Raw genomic sequence first — 23,899 nt, 5'->3', positions numbered from 1 at the left:
CTTCCTTTCATCTCACGCTCTTCCTCCATATGTCCGTCATGCTAGTCCTCCAAGGACAACTAAAAATAAACCGCATCGCTAACTACTATAAGCAGCTCGACGGCACGGAGCACGTATAGCCGTACTTTGATTTTTTTTTTTTTTCATTTGAATGAATGCCATCCAACATGATATATTTATGCGCCTCTTCCGTTTTGTTCCAAAAAGCTTCGCTGAGCTGGTTTGAGCTAACGTCAACAGCTGCAAAGTTGACGCACAACCCGGTTGTACCGGTTAGCTAGCAAAGAGATAGCTACGTAGCTACTGCTGCGGCTAAAGACGGATTCGCTCCAAAGTCAGAAATCGCCGTCAATAAGCTACACTTCTGACAAGAAATTTCGTGATAAAGGCAGGAGCCATGCTAATAGCTAAGCTAAATTAAAATTGACACAGCGAGGGCGTTTCAACTTGGAATGAAGTGCTTGGGTGATTGAGCACTACACAGATGTCTGGAACCACATTAAAGCAAAGAGCAATTTTGAGCTATAAAGTTAAAAGTACAGAAAGCAGTCTAAAATATTTATATCGTTAATGCTATTTGTTTCTTTTCACAACAGAATCCTGAGTTTTGATTTTGACTTCTGAAGACTGCGAAACAAAAGATCTCAAAATTACATTAGAGTAAATTGTATTCTTTTTTTCTTTATCGATTTAGCTTTGCTTTGAAATAAGAAAATCCAGTTTGCGGCCATATTCGATGTGAATATATGAAATAAAAACTGTTGATTACATAATACGCCAAAAAATTGCTGTTTTCGTTATATTGTCATATTATTAAAAACCTTGCATCGTGTCTGTGGGACTAACCTGCCCAAAAAAAAAAACCCAAAAAATTGCTCCACAAAATTAGAAAGTTGCTCCTTGCTGCTTCCGAGCTTTGTAAAACAGGATCAACACAGAATATTGACTTGATCATTATGTGTATTGTTCCTACGCAGCATTTTCCATTTCCATCCTGCTGCCTTCCCTCTCCCTCCCCTCATGTCTGCACCCCCCCCACCCCCACCCCTCTCGACTTCATCACTCCGGCTCCACATCTCTATCTCTCTCGCGTTCGCTCCGTCACACATCGGCGCCAGCGTAGAAGGACCTGAGTCCCGTCTTCTTTTCCTTCTCAGGCGCCAGAAAAACATAAGAGTCAAAACAAGTGTACCGGGAGGCAAATGAACGCAGAGAGCGAGAACGGCAGGACGAGGACATTCGGAAGAGGACAAGCGGCATTTTTCCGCGCTCGCCGTCTCCTCCTCCTTCATTCACTACCTGTACTCTGGGATTAACACGACTTAAATTTCAATCAGCCTGCAGCCCGAGCAAAGAGCGGCAGAGGCGGCAGACAGAGCGCCGCAGCTGTCCAGAGCGAGCCAGTCGAGGGGGGGGGAGAGAGAGAGAGTGACGGTGAAGAGGAGGGGAGAGACGAAGGGGGTTAGAGGAAGGGAGAGAGTGATGGGTGTTGTTCCGCCGCCGAGTTGAGGGAGCGCCAGCGTGTCGCCGAGATGGGGCTGTGACGGCTTCGCAGCTGGCAGGTGGAATGGTTAGGAAAGCAAGGTGAGTAATTTCACCTTTTCATCTGCTTCGGACAGAGGGGGGAGGGGGAGGGGGGGTGCATGAAAGCAGCATAGAGGATGAAGGGAGGCAAAATAGCTCCATTGTGCTTTTGAAGTGGCAAATAAACACCTTGGGGAGGGGGGATGACGGAAAGAAGAAGAAGAAAAAAAAAAAGACAGATTGTTCTATGCAGGGCAAGAACGCCGCATATGGAATGCGGGACGCACATCGTAGGCAAGAAAAGGCGGCCAGTGAGCGAGCGAGCGAGCGAGCGTGCGGCTCGAGCGCAAAAAATGATCCCAAAATCGACTTCTCCGAGGTGTCAGAGATGATTGACGGGCTGGAGCGGAGCGGGCGGACTTTTGAACTGTCTGACATTCACATTGCAGATCAATAGGCCGGTTGTTTCATCAGCCCGCCCGTGCGAGTGTGTGTGTGCGTGCGTGTGCGCGCGCATGAATGCGCTACTTTGTGCGCTCGCGTTTCGACACCAGGGCAGCCTGCAGAGAGACGTTCAGGGGGTCCCGGGACTATTGATCGCCTCTTGACAGACAGGTAAGGGAGACAGGCTGCCAAGAGGTGAGGGGAGGATTTACCGCCGCCATCAGGGAGGAGTTGATGATGGACGGGCACCTGCTCCCAAGAAAGCGGGGAGGGGAAGGGGGGGGGGGGGGGGTTCACAACAACAGGACACACTTCTTATTTGTCTTCTCTCATAGGCCCCTCCCTGTCACGCCCTCTGGCCAAGGTCACCGAGTCGCCGGCTGCCAAATGCGGCCAGGGGGAGGCCGAGCGGCGGCGCTCCCCGGAAGTCCTTCCAGGAACTAAGCGAGGAAGAGGAAGTCGACACGTGATGGGATGGAGCCCAAGAGGAGGCGATGAATAAATAAGCAAGGCGACGACGGCCGGGATGCGCGACGATGCGCAGGCCGGGAAGAGAGAAACGCCTCGCTGCCGTTTGGATTCCAATCCTGGCAGAACTCGAGCCGAGCAAATCGACATCCAAGGCAGCCACGTATCAAAAAGGCCTTTAAGAGGATTTAAAGTAAAGTGGATTCTTGGTTGCCCCCCCTCGCTCTTTCTTCCTTCTTCAAACTGAGGTCCCCATCTCGGAATAACGGGCCAGGATTGGGCGAGTAATTCGGAATTTTCCAGGTTCTCTCTCTCTTTCCCTCCCGCGGTCGAAGCTTAAGAGGATATTGTGGAATTTCTCCAACCCGGATTGGCTTTTCACGTATCTTTCGATGCGTGTGGCGAGAAGGGCACCGAGAACGGGTTTCAGACTTAAACACACAAAGCTTACTGGACCCCCCCCCCCGCCCTGAGCAGCACAAAGCACCCAAGGCAGATGTGATGAACACACAAAACAACAACACACACTCAAACAATGCCAATAACCTGGTCAACATGAGGAGCTGATTCCAATTGTTCAGCACAGACAGAAAAGGTAAGATAAAAGTGCTCCCTAAATCTTCTCACTCGCCCGCTCGCACACACACACGCCCCCCCCCTCCCCATTTTCGCTAGCCAACAGCTAATCAGAGCCAGCATTGCATTTTGACGGCCCATTCATTCGTATCCTATCTGAAAAGCACGATGAGAAAAAAAAATCTCTACTCTCCACAATGCTAATCTGCGCTTCGCTTTGCTCCTGCTTGTTTTGTGAATACGTGCCGTTGAGCAAGGGTCCAAGTATGTGTGGATTTAATTTGATGGAACCATGAATGTGGATGGCAAACTTGTCACCCATGTTGGTTGTTTGCTATCCTGCTATTCTGATTGACATTGTAATAAACGAACTTTTTGAAGCCGTGAGGGGGCGTGGATTAGTGGTAGAATGGTGATCTCTCAACCCTGAGGTCAGGGGTTCGATTCCCATCCATTGTCCTTTACCAAGACACCGAACCCTCGTCATCAGTGGGTCAACATGTGAATTCAGTGTGAAGCCCTTCGAGTACCAAAGGTACAGAAGCGCTATCTAAGTCTCAAGGGGTCTAAGGATACCAACACAATATTTTCACGGTGCACATACACCCAAAAAAAAAAAAAAAAAAACTAGGCTCACACATTAGATGTATATCGGTCCAGTCAAGATGAAATCAATGTATTCACATTTAGCTCACTTGTGCTGAATCATAGAGCAATTGACTGCGAGTAGGAAAGGAACTCTGTGTTCTGACTCTAAAACACACACTGGGCTGTCTTATAAATAATAAACACATGTGTCTTGGTAACAACATAAGCGCACGGAGCCCACACCTGCGGGTTATTTTTAGCTTTTCCTTTCAATTTCCATCCATTAACACCTCTAATTGAAGTTTCTCGTGCTTTTAGATCCCATGAGAACATCTCTCACCTCCAGTGTGCAAGCATGTGTGTGTGCGCCAGATGCTGTATCACTTTACTCACAAGCTTCGATGTAATCTCGCATGGCGTGTCGTTTGGGTGTCGCCGCGCGGGGATTTGGGGCTCCGGGCGGCAACCTCGGAGGGGTTTTACATAAGCACACACGCAAACGCACACGCTTGCATTTATTTGGCCTGCTGACACAGGAAACTGACTGAGTGGATGTATGGGAGGATAAGAGGGCCGCGAGACATGGAGAGAGCCAAAGATAAAGTGAGGAGAGGCGATAATGCGGAGAGAATGAAAAGGGAGAAGGTTGCCGCAACATGATGAGGACTAAGAGGTCAGCGAAAAGAAGAGTAAAAAAAAAAAAAAAATGAAGGATTCATTGATAGGAGTGTAATAGCAGTGATTCATTTGCAGACATTTTGATGATTGACATCATAGGAAGATGAATGAGAGCAGTCAGACATGAAAGATGAGTTGTCATTATCTACTAGTGCTCCTGACTAAGGATGAACAATTTTGAAAAATGATCCAATTGTGATGATGATTTTTTTTTTTTGCTTCCCCTCAATTTTTAATTGCAATTTAATAGACGGTGATTTTTTTTTTTTTTTCCAAGGTCCTCTCCCCGTGTATTTTTTTTTTTTTTTACTCCAGAAAATCAACCGATTTTAAAATTTTAGATGTATTATAAGTCAATGTTTTGGTCTTCTCTGAAATAAAGACAAATGAAGCATGAATGAAAGAGTTCATCTACTTCAATTAGCCTTGCAATTAGCAATACACAGACTGATAATCACACATATATTGTTTGTCCTCTGCGAAGAACAACTAATATTAGTGCCGTACTGAGGAGAGGAGCTGATATTATATTATATCCGTCTTTTCAATTTGATTTGATTACCTCGATAGGACAACATTGAAGGGTATGTAGGAAGCAGCTCTTGAAGGCGCACACTTTGGTATTGAATCAATTTGTTGGCCTGGGCTGAGTTGTATACCTGACTCAAAAAGCATGCAGCGCCTTGGCGCGAATGCACAGCGAACACTAATTGGCTTCGCTTTCATGCTGGTGATACATTTAGGGTAAGCGTCATATGGCTGGAGCGCCACGAGCATTTGTCATTCCTTCAATTATCCCGTCAGCGTTGGCGAGGGCGTCTGCCATTCCGAGATGCCGGCAGATGGGGACGCTTGCTGTCAAAATGAGCAGACCGGCGAGCGACTGGAGGAGGAGACCAGCACGAGGGGTGGAAATGGCAGCCGGGCATGTGAACGGAGGACTTATTCAGAGCGGGGAAATGCTTGGCGCAATAGTTTATTCAAAAGCAGAGCTAAGCTAACACGACGGGCTGGTTTGTTTTACTGCGGCGAGGTCGCGAGGATGAGTAATTAAAATGTTAACAGTCTGTTGAGGCACAACAGGAGCCTGATGAGCAGAAGAAAGTGTAACCACGGCAACCGTGGGTGACAGACGGAGGGATGCTTTGGAAGAGAGAGACTAAAGAAAGCGAGCGACTGAGGCTCTAGTGGGTGGTGAGTGACATGGGTGCCAAATAAAAGATTCCTAAACGAGGAGCTGAATTATTGTGCCATTATATGACTGAATACAGCACAATAAAAAATGTAACCGCCATCAATTGCTTGATTATAATATCAATGAAATAAAGAATAGATATTTTTTTCTTTTTAGAGCGAGAGCCGCAGTGACCTATGTACAAATACATTGTAAAAAAGATTTGGTGGTGCCTTGAGGTACTTGATTGCCAAATAGTAAAACATTCAAATCCCAAATCATCATTTCCCATTGAAATGCCTTGCCTCTATTTTAATGGGTAAATGTAGCACATTCAGACATTATACGTAATCAAAACAGAATGACAATAAGGTATATTTTGTCATACTGCATTGTTTTTGGCTGCTCCTCCTCTCAGCTCAGTACGGCAAAAAATAAAAGTTGTTCCTCGGAACACGACTGTAGGTACTGTAATATTGTCTGTCTAGACGTGTTACGGTATCTTTTGTGTTTAAAAGGTTTTAACACCGTAACATAAGATGCTATTTAGCATTAGCATTAAGAAAGTGGACTAAAAAGCTGAGCTAAAAAGTTCTTTTAAATACACAAAGTTTTTTTTGAACAATTCAATTTGACAAACCTGTTGCTTAAAATAAAGCGAGCCGAGTCGAAATCCGATCTTATGTAAGCCTTCTTGTCATGGGAAAAGGGTTTTAACATTGTAACATAAGATGCTATTTAGCATTAGCGTTAAGACAGTGGACTAAAAAGCTAAAAAATAAACAGGATTGTTTGACTTTTTGTTTTTTTAAGAATTCAATTTGACAAAGTTGTTGCTTAATATAAAGTGAGTGGAGTCGAAATCCGATTTTATGTAATCCTTCTTGTCATGGGAAGAGCAGAGAAGTGCGGTTTAGTGTGTTTATAGCATCTGTCAATACATCCGTCACCGCCATAAACGCGCCCTGGTTGACATGTCATTGACTGACCGCGCTGGAAGCTGAGTGATGATTGGCTAATCATTGGATTTCCTAAGATTTCCACCCTGGAAGCTAGCAGAATCATTCCACATACACACTCAGATTTACTTTTGTCAAACTGGAAACAAGTTGTGCTGTCAGTAAATCAGGGTCCATATCATTGGCCCTGCGGGGGTTCCGATTGAGCGTGAGCGGCTCGCAACTAGCACTAGATTAGCTTCATTTCTGGCTTTTAGCGACGTACAAACGTGCGGCACACAAAATGGCTTTTCCGGAGAAAAAAAGAAAGTGAGGATCTAAAAAAAAAAAATTGACAGCCAATGCGGCAGTGTAGTAACGATTGGGTTGCATTCGGGAGGAGGATGATGATAAGAAATAATAATGATAAAAAAATAAATAAAGTGCAAGCACATAATGTGCAGCCACAGTGGCAGGTCAGTTCATACATGCAAATGGAAATTTACGAGCGTCGGCACAAGCGCGTCCACTTTTTGGTGCGTCTGCAACTTTGAAAGCGGGCATGTGGAACAGCGCGTGGAGGACTCGGACGTATTGGAATAATTATTTTCCGAGACTGGAGTGCACGGTGCGGAAAAATTAATGAAATACAGCTTGATGGGTTTGTTCGTTTCAGGAACTCTTTCATGTACGGTTATTGATCATGCAAATTGCGTGAAAATAAAATAAAAAAAGAAACGATCCAGTCGGATGAAGTAAAACAATATGGAGTCGGCTTTTTGCACCGGTGACAAGCTCACAATGGGTGAAAAACGACGCGCCGCCAAGCTAACGTTTTTTTTTTTTTTTGCACTCGAGTGTTTCTCCGAAACTGGAGTGCCAGGGCTCGACTGTGCCCATCGCTTTCCCGCTTAGCTGCCTTTGAGTCTTACAGATGTTTACACCAGGGCTTTGCTGACAGATAACATTGACATGATACTTTGCAGTCAGCCCCGTGACATTACAAAATAGGGGGGGGGGGGGCTGTTCGCTAACCTGTGCCAAAACACGCACACACACACAGTGAGCCTCATACTAATCGAGGCTGCATCGAGGGCATGCGAGAAATGGGAGCTTTTCATTCCAGATCATGTAAAGTTCTGTGTGAGCCAACAGAGTTGCCAAAGAAAATCACTGTCACCTCTGTTGTTTGCCACTTCAGTTTATCGTCAGCACACAACAGTGGAATCCCCCCGCCAGCCGCGCACACTTTCCAAGACGAACCGGCTGCAAACACGCCAAACATTTCAAAATCCCAGAAACTTTCTGGTCGGGAATTAACGAGGGAGACCTTGTCGTTAGGGTGGGAACAGATCCATGCTGGTGTGTCTGGTTTAGAGCGCCTCGTTGTCTGCCACGAGTGCACGCGTCATGGTGAGCGGGCAGGGTGAGTCCGAGCTGACAGTCAGCATGTGGACCGGGAGCTCGGGGCTGTCACGGCTGCTTCAGAGCGCCTCGTTGTTGGCCACGAGTGTACGGAGAGAAGACGAACGAGCAAGCGGGGTGGGGGAATAAGTCCGCCGTGACGACCAAGCTGTGGCTAATTTGGACGACTAATTTGAACAGTACTTCATTTTTTTTGGACTTGACTTTTCCCTGCGTTAAAGAAGCCAAATTTAAGCTTATGATCTGCTTGCCCACAAATTGTGGCACACTGCCTATTCTCCAAACATCAAAAAAGCCTCACTCAGAGCAACGTTCCCACCCACCGAGCAGAGACGACGGAACGCAGACATAATATTAGTTTCCGCACTTATCTCGGCAATAAAAAAAAAAAAAAGACGACCTGCGCTTAAAAAGGCCGCACTTGAAAGCACTTATATGATAGTAGACACCAGAAAGCAGTGCCTGGCATCCAAGAGCAGTAGAACACAGAAAACGAAACTGTCTTTATTCCACAAAGGGCTACAACGGCGGCCATTTTCAAAGAGTTTGAAGAAAAGGACAATGACAGTCATGCGGCGCTTAATTTCTTTTCGCCAAACAAACAAACAAGGATGATGTGTCGTCGTCGCCTTTGGAGGAACGAGTCGGTATTTTTGAGGAAGTGCACTCATTATCTCGAGGCCACGCTGCGAGCAGACAAGTGGCGCGGATGAAAGGTGCGCCCCGCCACTGTAATCAGACTTTCACCTGCGGCGATGCCTCCTCCACAAGCGTCTCGGGGCTCCTCCCACAAACTCATTTCCGGCACAGCTCCGCACGGCCCTAATCAAATCGTCCGTGCGCCTCCTCCTCCTCTGGCCGCGACAGTGACGGATGGCGCCCTTCACCTGTTTATCGTCTTTACATATTTCTCTGCCCATCTGCTTGATGATACGCATCCGTACCGGCCCGGTCGCTCGAGGCTTCACTTTCGGGCCCGTGGTTTGCGATCGTTTTTTTTTCCCAACCGCCGCGCTATCGACGCATTTTTTTCGTCCGACGAGAAGCAGAGTTTGACAGACGAGTGACAAAGAAGCGATAGTATCAAAAGGATGAGTAGGCTTGCATGCGCACGACTGCCACAACAAGAAGCGACGTGGGCGTTGTGTTCTTCCTCGCCCGGAGAAAGAGCGAAAGAGCGAGACAGAAAGAAGGCGAGAGAGCGAACGTATCTGTCGGCTTCACTATAATTACGACTGTGTGGGAGACTGCATGCAAACGCACAATTAATATCGAGACCATTGTGCGACTGAAAGAATTCCTCTTTGACTCCACTTTATCGTTGCCTTTTTTTTGGGGGGGGGGGGCACGTGAACATATTGCTTCTTCATCTCGGGTCTTTTCTATTTGCCGGTTGTGCCATCGGCTCTGTGGAGGACGATAAGTGGCTCGTGGGAGCTAATAGCTAGCCTCCACGTTTATCAATACTGTAGCACTAGCCAATTTGAGTCCATTAGGGACTGGTGGCATTTCGGGAAGGCCACGCTAGCTGCTCCGAAGATGACTTGATGAGAGAATAGGCATGCAAATATAAACACACACACACATACATCATGTGTTTTAAGGTTCTAAATTGTAGTTGGCATTTAATGAGGGCCTTGACATTTATAGTCCTCAGTGGGGGATTACAGACTGAGGCTGAAAGGAAATGAAGTCCTAAAGTGCGATAGGTCGGCTATATGGAAACAACAGGCACTTTCCACTTTGAGCCCCAAGCCTCTTTTAATTGCACGGGTCCGGATGAAAATATGCACTGACGAGCTTTAATGTGAAAAAAAAAAGCTAATGACTTCATTCGAGCCCAATTTGAACTCTTAAATTGCCGGGGCATGAGTGCTGACTGGAAAAGGAACTCTAGGGGAAGTCGGGAGTTCAGTCAGGGCAAGTTCAGCCCGACGGCGGTGAGTCATGAGCCAACACGGAGTTTCAGAAGATTTCTTTTTGTACCGTTGCGATGACTTGGTGAGTTCATGCGGGGTAGCGTAAGCGAGACATTGCCCAAAATAGTGCGGGACTGAAACGCAGGGAAATAAATAAGAGAGAACACTGCGAACTGCAGCGGACACTAATATGGTGCTCATAGACGTGGCCAAATATATTCTGACTCAAGAATCTATTTTTCGGTTGATGTTCAATAGGATTCAGATCAGATAGGGACCTTAGGCCACAGACCCTCAAAGGCCGTTATCTCGCTTTTTTCAGTTCTGCACACCTGACTCTAATGATCATTACAAGAATCCCGCCGAGCTTTCTGATGAGCCGATCATTTGAATCTGATGTGTTGGAGGAGGGAGTCATACGCGAACCGAACGGCCTTAGACGCAGCATGACTGAGGCAGCTTTTGATCGCAAGCGACAAACTCTCAACAATCAGAAGAAAATTGTCCCAGAGGAATCGTGGCTTGTCAATATGCATTTCAGCAATTTCCACTCTCATCGGTTTTGAGCAATCTCAGTGATGATCCGAGCCACTGCAGGCCCATTTGTGTTCTTGGGCAGCTTTGCTACATCTGCAAAGTGCAATAAAATCACCATCAAGAATATCAAGGCATCATACTCAGTTTGCATGATGCATTTTGGTTATGTTTTTTATTTCTGTCATGTTATCAAAGAAATAACCACTGGCTCCTGAATTTCTCCCCCTAAGCCATCCATCCATCCATCCATCCATCCATCCATCCATCCATCCATCCATCCATCCATCCATCCATCCATCCATCCATCCATCCATCCATCCATCCATCAATCTTGATTAGGGACTGCTCCAGATTAGCCTTAGGGTTCGCTAATAGCTAGCTAGTAGCTATTGTATCAAATAGATGGGTTCTTAGGACGTGATCGTTGTGCAATAAAGAGCTGCATTAAGTCAGGTCTGGCCGAGCCAGGTACCAAATGCACAACTCGCCCGCCACTGGTCAACACACCCGTCAGGAAAATCAATCAGTGGATTGACGAGCTCGGCTTGCACGGAGGACACAGAAGCAAACGACAGCGGTGTAAATGAAGGGGACAAGCAGCCAAGCGTCTCTCAGGGGGTCGCATCGATCATTGCGTGCCTGCCAGTGTGTCCCGGATTCGCTGCCGGGGCCCGCACCGCCACAGACGCCAAAATAGACGGGTCACACGGCGACCGCGGCGGTTGAATATCACAGAGGCGCAAAGGTACGCGAGCGAGGCGTATAAAAGATTAGGAAGAGACGAAAGGACGTGGCCAGGCAGAGCTGTGACTGATAACGCCGCCATCCTCGGGTTGCCTCAAGGGCAGACGAGACAGTGGGGAACAGATTGTGGGGAATAAGACAAGGAAATTGTAGAAAGTTACAGCACCGCTAGAGGCACAACGGCTCAGAGATGGAGCCAAGTGAGCAAGACGGAAAACACAAGGAGCAGCGAGAAATCGTGCTGGAGGATTGATGACAAAGCGTAATGGCAAGCTGAAAGACACAAGGGGTCTATTTCGGTCCCTTAAAGTAGCCTCAAATTATTGGAAATAGTTTTGACAGAGCTCAAATTTGTGAATGACTTGATCGGGTGCTTGGAGTTTGTGTGTTCTGGTTTTGAGCTTTTATCTTTTTTTTGGAGCAAAATGAATCCAGATTCCATTAAAATGGCCAACATAGCAAAGAAAAGTGGCAGGTTCAATCAAAATCATTTTCATGTTCAGCACCTCCATTCAGTTTTTCAATCAATGCCACTGAGGCGTCTTAATTTCTGACATTCGTATTTTGCACGTGCGAAAATGTTCTTTCACCGTTATTGTAAAACTTTTAATGCAAACTTGAAATTCTTAAATTGGACGGTGATGCTTTCATCATGTTTTTCCAAGGTGCGATAAAACAAAGCCTGTTGATCTTTCACGCTGAATGTGCGAAGGCCAATGCGGCGGCGGCAGCATGAAGCGGTTGCTTACGCGCACGACAACACCGCCAATATGACGACCGCGGTCGAAAAGTCGAAAAGTGCTATCGAGCCACTTCTGCCTGTGTCCCCCTGCGGATCCACGTTGCTAAGGCAACCCATATGCATGACAATCAGCTTCTGTGACTCATCTCTACACCTTGTCACACCAGACGCTGTCATATCGAGTGCGGACCGAAACCACCGATACCGCCTTTTTTCACACGGTACAATCGAGGCAGATCCGGCCGCTGACCCACTTTGGTTCCCTGACCCTCAGCCTTAAGAAACTGTCCGATGATAAAACACATACCGAATCCTCTCTTACAGGTTTCTAGGTAACCGTCACCATGGTGACTGGCCGTGTTCAGCCTTGTAAGGTGTTTTTTCAAGGCCGTACTGGCTGAAAAGTAAAAAGGGCCTGTTTTTAGACAAATTCTGAATTTCTCTTTGTCTTTAGGTCTGTGGATAGCCAGGCTTTCTACCATGCCTGCCCCCCCAACCCGAAACCCCAGCAGAGAGAAGCACCCGCCTCACACAGGTCCCCGCCCTGATCGACAGGCGAAGCAGCCCACCTTCCCCCCGTCCGTCTTCTCGCTTGCCGGCGCCCCTCATCTGGTCTCACCTCTGCCCTCCTCGTCCCGGGAGATCCCTTGCGTCTGCTTGGGCGCCTCGAGGAGAACACTCCCAAGCGGCGTCCAGTTCCCGGCTTTCCACTTTCTGACCTTGGTCACATGTTGCCTGCTGCCCTCTCTGATCGGAGCGGGGGAGACGTGGGGCGTGGTGTCGGCCTGTCCGTTCCACTGCGTGTGTCGGAACCTTTCCGAATCGCTCAGCACGCTGTGCGCCGACAAGGGGCTCCTCTTCGTGCCGCCGCACGTCGACCGGCGGACTGTGGAGCTGCGGCTGGCTGACAATTTCATCACGGAAGTCGGAGGATCGGACTTTGTCAACATGAGCGGACTGGTTGATTTGACTCTGTCGAGAAATACCATCCACCTGATTCGACCGATGGCCTTTGCTGATCTGGAGAGTCTCCGTTCCTTGCATCTGGACGGTGAATAGCATCAGAAGCTCGAATCGACAAGAACCGGCGTCTCATTTTCTTCTTCTTCCTTCCAGGTAATCGTTTAACAATCGTGGGCCCCAGGGACCTGGCCGGGTTGGTCAATCTACAACATCTGATCGTCAACAACAATCAGTTGGTCAAAGTGTCCGCGCAGGCCTTTGACGACTTCTTACTCACGCTAGAGGATCTCGACATGTCCTACAACAACCTTCGAAAGTAGGTTCCGAAACGTGCTACCCTGCGTTACGAGTGAGCTTCAAATCCATCGTCCCCCGCTGTGAAGAAGAACGCCGAGAAGGACCGACTCTCATTGCCGCAATTTGATCTCACCAGGGTACCGTGGGAGTCCATCCAGAACATGGCCAGTCTGCACACTCTGAACCTGGACCACAACCTCATAGACCACATCGCGGCGGGAGTCTTTGGGGAGTTGTACAAGCTCGCCAGGCTTGATATGACCTCCAACCGGCTCAGGACTCTGCCACCTGACCCTCTCTTCGCAAGGTAGTGCACATAATTATTCCTTCATGGTGCTCAAAGGCGGAGCTTCGACAAAACAGCACGCGAGGAAATGTTAATTGTCAGATGATTCACTATTGTTGCACCACAGAGCAACACAGACAAGACGTGAGCCAGCTGTTCCAGTGAGGGATTAGTCAAATCTGCTGTCCTCATTCCCTTTCACATACATGACTGAGGCATCCGCTTGATCCAGATTGCAGAGGTCTAAGTGGCTTCGGGGTGACTAATAGAGGCCCTTACAAGTCAGCCCAGAGATCACATTTACAGACAGGCGACTACCAGCTTGATAAAATCGACTGCAAGTAAAACAACGACTGAGCTCCAACTGTCAAGCAAATAGCAGCTGTGACGGAGTCAATGAACTCAGTCTGTTAAAGCAGTCTGAGAAGGACTGCATTCTTTCTGGAGGAAGAGTTGGCGCTCAGAAAGTGTATCGCAAAGACTGACGTGTAAAAAAAATCACAAATGACCCTTATTTTTTGACGCTCCTCTGCCTTTGTGTGGATAATATTTTTGGCTGTTGATTAAAATGAACTATTCTATACCATTCCCAGGTCCCAGACAGGCGCAATAAGCCCCACCCCTTACAACGCTGTCATTAGTCTGAATTTCGGGGGGAATCCGCTGCACTGCAACTGCGAACTGTTGTGGCTTCGACGGCTTATCCGCCGTGATGACATGGAGACCTGCGCCACGCCGATCCACTTGGCTGCAAGGTACATTCATTCACTTATAAACTTTAGCATTAGCATCTTTCCCCAAGCCACATGCACGCAAAGCCGTTTTTAGTTTCATTCACATATAAACATTAGCATTAGCATCTTCCCCGAAGCCACATGCACGCAAACCCGTTTTTTTTTTTTGTTTCATTCATTTATAAACTTTAGCATTAGCATCTTCCCCCAAGCCATATGCACGCAAACCTGTTTTTTATAAGTTTCATTCACTGATAAACTTTAGCATTAGCATCTTCCCCCAAGCCATATGCACGCAAACCTTTTTTTTTTTTTTTAGTTTGGATCCAGCTTCTTTGAGCATCTCGGCAATCGCACAGCAATCGCTATTCTTACGGTTCCTTAATTGGACAATTAGAACTGAAAGCACAAACTTGTATGCCTTCAGAACGGAACTGATTTGAGGGATAATGTGCCGCTAATGGCGATACACTGACTGCGCCATAATTCATGGATCTGTAACACCGTAAAAGTCATTACAGTGCTACTTGGCATCGTCCCTGCATTTATCTTCCATCCTATTCCAGCCTAAGCGTGTCATTAAAATGACGCCGTGCCAGCAAAGTATCGAGGAGGAAAATGAGCATCTGCTGCCAGGATCTTCTGTAGTAACTGATAACTACGACTGTGACAAATCACAGGTCAGACTCATACATATGATCGATATGGCTCACATTTTTTCGCTCCTCTCGCAGGTACTTCTGGTCGATTCCCGAGGAGGAGTTCACGTGTGAGCCCCCCCTCATCACCCGCCACACTCACAAGCTGTGGGTGCTGGAAGGTCAGCGGGCCACCCTGAAATGCCGCTCCATCGGCGACCCAGAGCCGGTGGTGCACTGGGTGTCGCCGGACGACCGCATCATTGCAAACTCATCGCGGACCAGCTCGTTCAACAACGGCACTTTGGATATCTTGGTGACGGTGGCCCGGGACGACGGGGCGTACACGTGCATCGCAATAAACGCGGCGGGCGAAGCCACCGCCACTGTAGACCTGAAAATAATCCCCCTCCCTCACCGGGGCGGAGCGGGTGGAAAAAGCGGGAATAACAACGGGAACAATAAAAACAGGAACGTAACCAATGGGATCTTACGGACTGATCCGGGATCCTCGGATATCAGCACGGGGAAAAATAACGGCGCGGGGCGCGGCGGCGACGTAGAGGACGGAAAAAAAGACGAAGAAGGCGACTTTGGCGGGGAGCCCGAAGGGGAGAGAATCGACGACGGGATCGCCGAGGATGACGACGGGGACGAAGGAGACAGGAGGACGGTTGGAGTACAGGGAATAACGTCCACCTCGGCTCAGGTCCGGTGGGATTTGGGACGTTTGTCCGGAGCGTACGCCGTGTGGATGTACCAGATACAATACAACTGCACGGCCGACGAGACCCTCATCTACAGGTCAGTCCAACTTTTGAAAGCCGGCCGGTTGCTACGACTACCTATCAAGATGTGCATTATGAGGTGTGCTAACGAACGACTGGACTAAGTGACGAAAGCGTCCCTCAGGTATTAAGGAGAGAATATTAGTGGCTTGAATGGGGCAAGTAGAAATATGGCTTTTGGGATCTCATGCATAAAAAATGAATGAGGATGATGTTTGTTTTTTTGAATAGATGGATGCTGGTGGATTTTAGGACCGGGATGAGATTTTGCTATTTGAAGATCTGAGATTGACTGGAAACAAATCCCCATGGGAAAGATTAGAGTGAAAAGGGAGGACTGTTGAAAGGGAAGAAAGCGGGTGAGGCCGAGGCAAAAAAGGGAGATGGGTGGGCTGAATGCTCCTTTAGGAAAACGCAGCAGGAGAAGAAGTAAATCCATCAGTGGAATAGAGTTAGATGGAAAAATACATCTGGGATGAATGCAGGGGCTCGGCGCCAGATGTAATGAAAGACAGAGGGGGAGGAGACAAAAATGCGGGGTAACGCCGAGGTGAGGAGAGGGATGAAAAGGAGGAATAAAATCAAGTGAGGAGAAAAGAAATGGCAAACGAAAACAAACACAGAGCGTCTTCCTCCGCATCAGCAAAGGCGCAGCAATTAAGCAGGGAGAACTAATTAAATAAATGATTGAATTGAATGAGATCTGAGCTCCCTCGCTGATCAGCTCTGCTAATTTCGCCATGACAAATACGCTAATAATAGAAGAAAGTGGCTGGCTGCATAACAGGATTTGCCGTTTTCTGCTGAAATGCAAACTCATGGCAAAAAATAAATAAAATATGGATCGCAAGTCGGGCTGCTTGACAAATGGACTGCCGCAGTGGCTGGATTAGTCGTTAGTGACACGCCTGTTTTTCATTTTTTGGTTTTCTTAAATCCGAGTTGCATTTAGTTCTTCGAGACAAAAAAGTTGACACGCCGTAATTGAGAGTGGAGCAGGAGTTGAGGTGTGCGCTTTGCGATAAGGAAACACGCAAGTGAGAGAGCCGCACAAACCGGCGACATAATGATGCTGCTCTGTAGCTCGCTTGTTAAAATTGAGAGAGAGAGGGAAAAAAAACAAAACAAAGACTGATGGAGACGACAAGATGTCGGAAAGCTTTGAGAGTGCGCGCAGGCAAATCAGGTTTGTGAGCAGAAAGAATGAGGATGGAAGAAGGTGCGGCAAAATGGCGGCAGGGATCTCCAGTATAGATTTCTATCGTGCCATATCGCACCAGCGAGCGCGGAGATAAATCCAAGCGCACGGTCCCATTACTTTTTTCAAATTGTTTTTGCCGTGATTAAATTGGTGGCTGAATTTATATATTTAAAAAAAAAAAAATAAAAATAACGAAATCTAAATCAATAAATTTAAATAAATAAATAAATGAATAAATAAATCAAGCAAAACGTTACTTTCTTAGATTGTTGTTTTTGTCACGATTAAATTGGTGGCTGAATTGATATTTTTTTTTAAAAAAAATAAAAAATAATGAAATCTAAATCAATAAATTTAAATAAATAAATAAATGAATAAATAAATCAAGCAAAACGTTACTTTCTTAGATTGTTGTTTTTGTCACGATTAAATTGGCGGCTGAATTTATATAAAAAAAATAATTAATTTAAAAAAAAAAAAAAAAAAGGAAAACATTACTTTTTTTAGACTGTTGTTTTTGTCATGATTAAATTGGCAGCTGAATTTGTATATAAATAAATAAATAAATAAATAAATAAAACAAAGCCGGGAGAATCGAATGCACTCCAAATTCATTTGGGGCAGCAAAATAATGAGATGGCGTCGGTGTCTAGAATGAGGACTTGGTGCTTCTGTCAGATGGAATCATTTCTTCAAAAGGTCAGCAGTACTAGAGACACAACTTGTCTCATTTGGACGGCGTGGTGTGACAGGGCCAGGTGGGACAGCGACCGCGTGGCATCTGCTCGGAACCGCTCGAGCTGTCAGGGCCTGACGTGATCATCTGAGAACGTATCCTGGAGCTCGGCCTCCGCGGTACACGACAACGCTGTGGGGGGGGGGGGGGGGGGGGGGGGGGGGAGACTTCACACTGGGTTCCTTTGGAGCGCATCCCACCTGAAGGACGCGCAACGGGGGAGATAATGTCCCTCCATGTTAATGAGGCAGCACCACTTAAATACACTCACACGATGCCATCTGCTACTTTGGCCAAAAAAACCACGCCGTGCTTCTGGGCCTCTGTAAGATGGCTGGACTTGACATTAAATTTACTGCAAATGAACCCTTCGAACGTATGCAATTGGATGACATGATCGACTTTTTTTTTTAAGGCCTTCCAGTCTATTAAAGTTGCAGGCACAACAGGAGCGGCCTTCACGCTGAGCAATCCAACTTTGAAAGCGTCACAAGTGAACACCGCAGAGTGGAGGAAATAACGAGAATGAAAGTGGATGGCGCTTACATACAGTGGAGAGGAAACGCGCTGCGAAGCCGACAGACACCCACGGAACCAGGAGCCAATTGGAAAAGCAGAGCGGGAAAGAATATGGCTGCCGCTCATTATGTACCTTACACGCCGCGCAGCGAGAACACAAAAGTGGTGTCAGGAAGCCCGACACGGGCATGAAAGGACACGCAGGAGAAGAATAAAGTGTTGGTTATGCAATTAATATTGAACCAGAAAGTGCAAGACGTTCCAGAATTAGAAGAGGCCTCGAAAGAGAAAATAAAAGGTGATCCTCCTGGCGCTTAGACAGGCAGAGAAAGTGATGAAGGAGAACAGAAGAAGAGCTCAGACACAATTGCGGCAGACAGCCGACAAGCAGACCGCAGAAATCCACAGCAAACACGGAGGAAAGGGTAAACAAACATGATATGTAAAAGGAGGGAAATGAGGCCGGCGCCAGAGAGAAGATAATCGTTCTGTTGTCCCTCCTCCTCGTCCTCCTCCTCCAGCTTACTTGGGGAGCAAACAAGTAGGATGATGGAAAATAATACGCCATCTTTCCTGACTATCACAAGCGCTAATAATAACTTCTTTCTATGACACCGCCCCTCCCCCACCTCAAAATTTCCTCCCGTTGACTCGACTTTCTCCCAGCATCTGTGATGGCGAGTGTCAGCATGCCTTAGCTGAGATTAAGCAGAATTAGAAGTAGTGAGACAAGCGTGTGTACACTCGCACATGTGGTGTCTATAAATAACTTCGCTGCCATTTCGATTCATCGCCGCCGCACCTTATAGACAATTTGCTATCCCGGCTTGTTCAAATTGTGATGACCATTCATCGCAATTGGGATTGTATGCACATTTCAGTGAATTGTGTCTGTGAAGGAAAAAGAAAAAAAAAAAAAAAAAAAGCACTATAAGTGATTCACAGGCTCATAAAAAAAGAGGAAGGATAAAAGAATGATGGGGGGGCAGAAAAGAAATGATCAGTGAGGAGGGAGAAGACGTGACCTTGGTCGTTAAATAACGCTACAAGCGGTTCTAGCGCGGGCTAATGGAGATGTAGCGCCGTGTCTGGGAAAGAAGAAAAGGCGGAGGCAGAAGGTGCAGGGTCAGCGAGCGTCCGGCGAGGAATGCCAAAAGGATTTGTGGCTCACGCTCGGAGGTGAGGGGCGGGGCAGAGGGACAAAGATGGAGGCGGGAATGTGAAAAACCTAAAGAACCAGAGAGCAAGTTCAGTAAGTGATTGCAATCAAAAATGTAAAAAGAGGCCCGGGTAAGAAAAGAACTCGGGGAGTGACTCGAGGTGTGTTTCCGCGTGTCCCACTTTAGCATGCATAGCATTCCCGGACGCTTATTTTCATCCACACTGCGCAGCATGGCGGCGCCGTGCAGAATACAAATCAAACGGCACTCATAAAGACTTTCAAATGCACCGCAGAGTCCTCCACGTATTTCATTTTTTTTTCTCCCCACAACCACTCGGTGGCCTGGTCCTCGCCCGGCGTTGGCTTTCCGACCGTGTTGATCACGTGACCGAGGCCAGCTGACGCCGCCGCGTGTGGCGATTCTTTTCACTGCACTATTGGGCTAAGTAATGAGCCTTTGCCATGGCAACATGCACGGCGCTCCCCCCGGGTAGCAGGAGTTCATAAGTGGATTTCTGTCGGCATTAGATGTCAATCTATGGCGACTTAATGACATCTGGACACGGCCGTTTTAACAGGAAAGCCTCGTGCGGCCGTTCAGATTAGACCCACACTGGCATAGCGTGAATTCATTTCGCTTCACGGGAAAACTAGCGAAAGGTTTTCTGGGCTTATTAGAACTCATTTGGCGTGTGTAAGCAGAACCGAATAAGCAACGAGGCGCTCACGGCCACGGCGGATGAAAGAAAAAGAAAAACACAGCTAAAGGAGTCGCGTTTTGTTTTCGATAACAACGCAAACATGGTTGCCCACACAAGAGGGTGAGAGCGGAGGCCAAAGTCATTTTGGTCAGCGAGAGACACTTGAGCCGCGCTCTTCTCTCCCACACACGCAAACACAAAACAAGCTCACGATTCTACAAATACATACATGCTCCACAACGGACCGCCTCGTGGTTCGCTAGCTTGCTAGCTTTAGCTTAGCCGGTGACAAATTTACAGCGGTTGTCTTTACGCGAGCCCCAAAAGCAAGCGCTTGCTGATTCTACGACATCGCCGGTGACTCCCTTGTGACAAAACATTGACACATTGTCGAAGAATTCGAGTGGCTTCAGCATTACTGTAATCTTGCGAGCACCTAAAATGGCTTCTTAGCACAAAACGGCCTGACATTTGTTTCTTCGGGGCAATTTGAGCGCACGCGCACACGCGGGGCGGGGTGGGCAGACAGAGTTCTCTTTTCATGCTCCCTTGGCGCACACTTCATCAATAGCCTCATTTTCCCGCCGTGCTGTATTCACTCGTGGGCTATTTGGCTCTCCTTGCCGCAGGTTCTCTCAATACTTCATATTTTTTCCCCATCGTAGTCGGCATGGCAGGCCTTCAATTTGCCGCAAGTATTTCACATTCAGCCAGTTGATGAAAGCGTAACCATCACCTTCTTTTTTTGTTTGGCCTTCTTCAGGATCCTGCCGTCCACCAGTGACCGCTTCCTGCTGAAGAACTTGGTGTCGGGAGTGGATTACAACTTGTGTGTGTTGGCCATTTTCGATGACTCCATCACAGCGCTGGCGGCGACAAAAGTGCTGGGCTGCACCACGTTCTCCACCAAAGACGTTTACCCCGCCTGTAGCTCTCTGCAAGCTCACTTCCTGGGAGGAACGCTGACTATCTTGGTCGGCGGCGTGGTGGTGGTGACCCTGCTGGTTTTCACCGTTGCGTTGATGGTCCGCCATCGCGTGTGCGATCACGCCGACCACGTCCTGTGTCACAACGGCAACGGCGAGGCAGCGGTCGGGCTTTGCGGTCAGGGGGGAGGCGTGGCGGCGCGGGATAAAGGAGGGGACGCCGGCGGGTGCTACCAGTCCAACGGCGCTGGCGACATGATGATGGTGGTCCTACCTAATGGTCTGCCGTCCAAGAGGACCGGGGAGGGCGAAAAGGACAAGGAAGCCGCAGATTGCGCGTCCTCTCTGCCGCCGAAGCTCCCCCCGAAGCCGAGGTTCAAGCCAAAGGTCAACCTGGAGCAGTTTCTTTCGGCCGGGGGCGTGGTCTCCACCATGGCGGGGGCGGGAGGGGAGATGGCCTTGGTTGTGCGGCAGAGGAAGTCGGACCAAGCCCCACCGTACAGCGCCGAGAGTAACAGAACTCTGCTGGACTATCCGCCCTCCATTTCGTCCACCCTGCCCCGGCAGTCACGCTTCAGGGAAGGGCCCAAACCCCGTCTGGAGCGAGAGCTGACCAACCGTGCCAGCTTTTCTCTGGCGGCGCCCCTGAGAGACTCCGATATGCTGGCCTGGAGGATTACGTCCCCCGGCAGGGACAAATGGAACTCCTCTCAGGCTTATCAGAGCCCCATTTCCCCTCTCAAGTCCGCCTGCGGGACGGTCAGCAAACGCCGCCACTCGCTGGACATGGGCTCCCCCGTCGCCCTGGCGACCGACGCGGCGGCCGCCGTGGCCAAACGCTACGGTGCCATCGGCTACGCCAAACGGCTGAGCGTGATCTGGACCAGGCGGAGCCAGTCGCTCCACGGGATGCTGGTGCAGTGCGCCTCCACCACCAGCACCGGCTCCTCCGCCACCAGCGACGAGGGCGAAGGCGGCGGCGGGCCGTTCGGGGCGCCGTGCGACTTTCAACGTGGATACATCCACGCTTACAACACCACCAACTCCAACTCTAACAGCGGCATCGCTACCGGGAGAGAAAGCGCTGGGAAAGAGAGAGTGAAACAGAAAGGCAAGGCCGGAAGAAGCGCCGAAGAGCTGGAGGAAAGCGTCGTGTAGAATGTTGGCGGAAGGCAAAGACTGCAAATGACAGAAGGAAGATTGTATCGTAACGAGATAAAGAGAGGACAGAAATTGAGTTCAAGAAGCAAACAATCCATACAGCCTTGAGAGTCAAATAGCTGCGAGGTGTTCATGGCATTGAAATCAACCACGCAAAAGTTCTCACATGACAAAACAATCCAAGAGGTGAAGCGAGAACAAGGCCCAGAGCTCAGCGTGGATCCGAGAAAAACCTCGACACTAATCGAACTCGTCGCATCCCACACAACAACGCAAAGGTTCGCGCTGGATCGAGTACCATCACAGAACTGGATCAACACCGCAGGGGAGGGGGGGGGGTGGAGTTCCATGCGGCTGCACTTTGTCAAAGTGCTTTTGGGACTCAGCAAAACAACGAATGTGACTTCTACACGTCCTCTGTGGCTGAACTTTGGCCAGCCATGCCTTCGGATTATAGGAGCATAAATAGCGAGCTGTGCGCACCGGCCATGATCAATCGATGCGTGCCGGCGCGAGCGCGGCGGGGCACGGACGTTTATTAAACCACGCGGTCGATGTGGATTACAAAATGGCGGCGGCGGCATTGGATGGAACTTTTTCGCCACGCTCTGCTGCTTCCGGCGTGCATGCAACGAAGGATCACGGACAGGATGTGTGTCAATGTGCCTGTGTGTGTTTATGTGAGGAGTTTTAGAGTTCGGCACCTCTGTTCCTGTTTTTTTTTTTTTTTATGTTTGTTTGTTTTTTCTTGCAACACACAGAAGTCTGTAATTGAAAAAGCTTCGACACCACGATCAATCGAATCACTATTTCTGTGGCTTGGACTGAAACATGTTTAATGTGAGATAAATATGATGTTTTTTGGTTTTTTTTTTTCTTGTTAGTTCATTTGTGCCACACAGAATCTCCATTGAAATGGTGAAAGTATTACAAGATGGACGGAATGAAAGACAATAGAAGCCACAAAACTTGTTTGGACCAAAAAAAAAAGTACATATATGGTATATAAATATACTGTATATAGATATACACACACACACACACACACACACACACACACACACACACACACACACACACACACACGTTGAAATAATTGTATTTGTTGCACTATGCGTTTCTCTTCTTTGGAATTTTCTGGGAATGGTGTTAGGCCCCCCCAAAAAAAAAAAAAAAACAGCAATAGCGAAAACGAGTCTGGTGACAAGATCAAAAGCGCAAAACACGAAGCACAGACAGCGATTCCTTTGAAAAGAAACTCTTGCATAAATGATCCATTTTAAACATTACCATTGTTCCCTTGCTTTTTTTTTTTTTCATTTTGCCAAAGTCAATATTGTTCTCTTGACATGATATGAATAAAAATTATGGAACACTGTCAAACGCTTAAAGCGAGTGAGTTGAAGTTTAGCCGGCGTCATTTCTCCCGCGCTGCTTTTTCGGCTAAAGGCAAAAGCACGGCCCCCAATTTGACTAATCCAAAATGCTGAGTAACAAGCAAGCTCACGCAGCCTCCTCCAAACGTCAAGACTCTGAGACACCAACAAGCCATCGTGGAGGACGTCCGCCCGTAGCCAAAGCAACCTTGCGAGTGTGACATTTACAGTCATCGCCATGTCCCGGGCCTCCGGTGCGCCGCATGAGCAAGCGCCCGCTCACCATGCGTCAGCACGAGGACCAGTTGGGACCATTCCCCAAAAAGTAATCATGGGGTTAAGATGAAAGTGAAATTGATGGAGAGATAGCGTGCGGGATGTTCTTTTCGTGCGGAAAAACGGGAACGAGCGAGCCCAGTGCATCCGGAAGCAAGCTATGTCGCTTGGAGATACTTTATTACGACAGCGTGCACTTAAGTTCAAAGTGGAAGAGACAAAGAAGAAAAATGGCGGAGAGGCAAAAGTGTTTGTCCTAGTCTCGGGGATGAAAGTGATTGAGCACCCTTAATGCACCATTTACTTTTCCACTTCATCTTCACGAGCCTGTTTTCCCCATCATCGTCAACATGACGGCCCTCCATTTGATTCGCTTTT

The 23,899-nt window shown here is 48.0% G+C and overlaps 2 protein-coding genes across 3 annotated transcripts in view; one reads left to right on the top strand and one right to left on the bottom strand.

Moving 5' to 3' along the window:
* The window catches only part of LOC148403419 (pyruvate carboxylase, mitochondrial-like), a 113,983-nt gene that overhangs the window by 31,386 nt on the left and 58,698 nt on the right, over positions 1-23,899 (bottom strand). The window lies entirely within an intron of this gene.
* On the top strand, positions 1,062-23,268 carry LOC148403420 (leucine-rich repeat and fibronectin type-III domain-containing protein 4). The gene is made up of 8 exons (XM_088395848.1): positions 1,062-1,584; positions 2,304-3,031; positions 12,212-12,808; positions 12,874-13,036; positions 13,154-13,324; positions 13,897-14,058; positions 14,772-15,479; positions 20,546-23,268. Exons 3-8 carry the CDS (start codon positions 12,238-12,240, stop codon positions 21,864-21,866), a joined length of 3,096 nt encoding a protein of 1,031 aa, XP_088251974.1. The 5' UTR covers positions 1,062-1,584; positions 2,304-3,031; positions 12,212-12,237; the 3' UTR covers positions 21,867-23,268.

Source organism: Syngnathus floridae, chromosome 1, assembly GCF_059516105.1.
Source record: "Syngnathus floridae isolate MCC-2025c chromosome 1, RoL_Sflo_1.0, whole genome shotgun sequence".
Lineage (NCBI taxonomy): Eukaryota > Metazoa > Chordata > Actinopteri > Syngnathiformes > Syngnathidae > Syngnathus > Syngnathus floridae.
This window is presented reverse-complemented; position numbering and strand designations above follow the sequence as displayed.

Coding starts and splice junctions, on each gene's coding strand:
- LOC148403420 (XM_088395848.1), top strand. CDS start 12,238: ATGCCTGCCCCCCCAACCCGAAACCCCAGCAGAGAGAAGCACCCGCCT. Junction 13,037..13,153: donor TCCTACAACAACCTTCGAAA/GTAGGTTCCGAA, acceptor TGATCTCACCAG/GGTACCGTGGGAGTCCATCC. Junction 14,059..14,771: donor CCGATCCACTTGGCTGCAAG/GTACATTCATTC, acceptor CTCCTCTCGCAG/GTACTTCTGGTCGATTCCCG.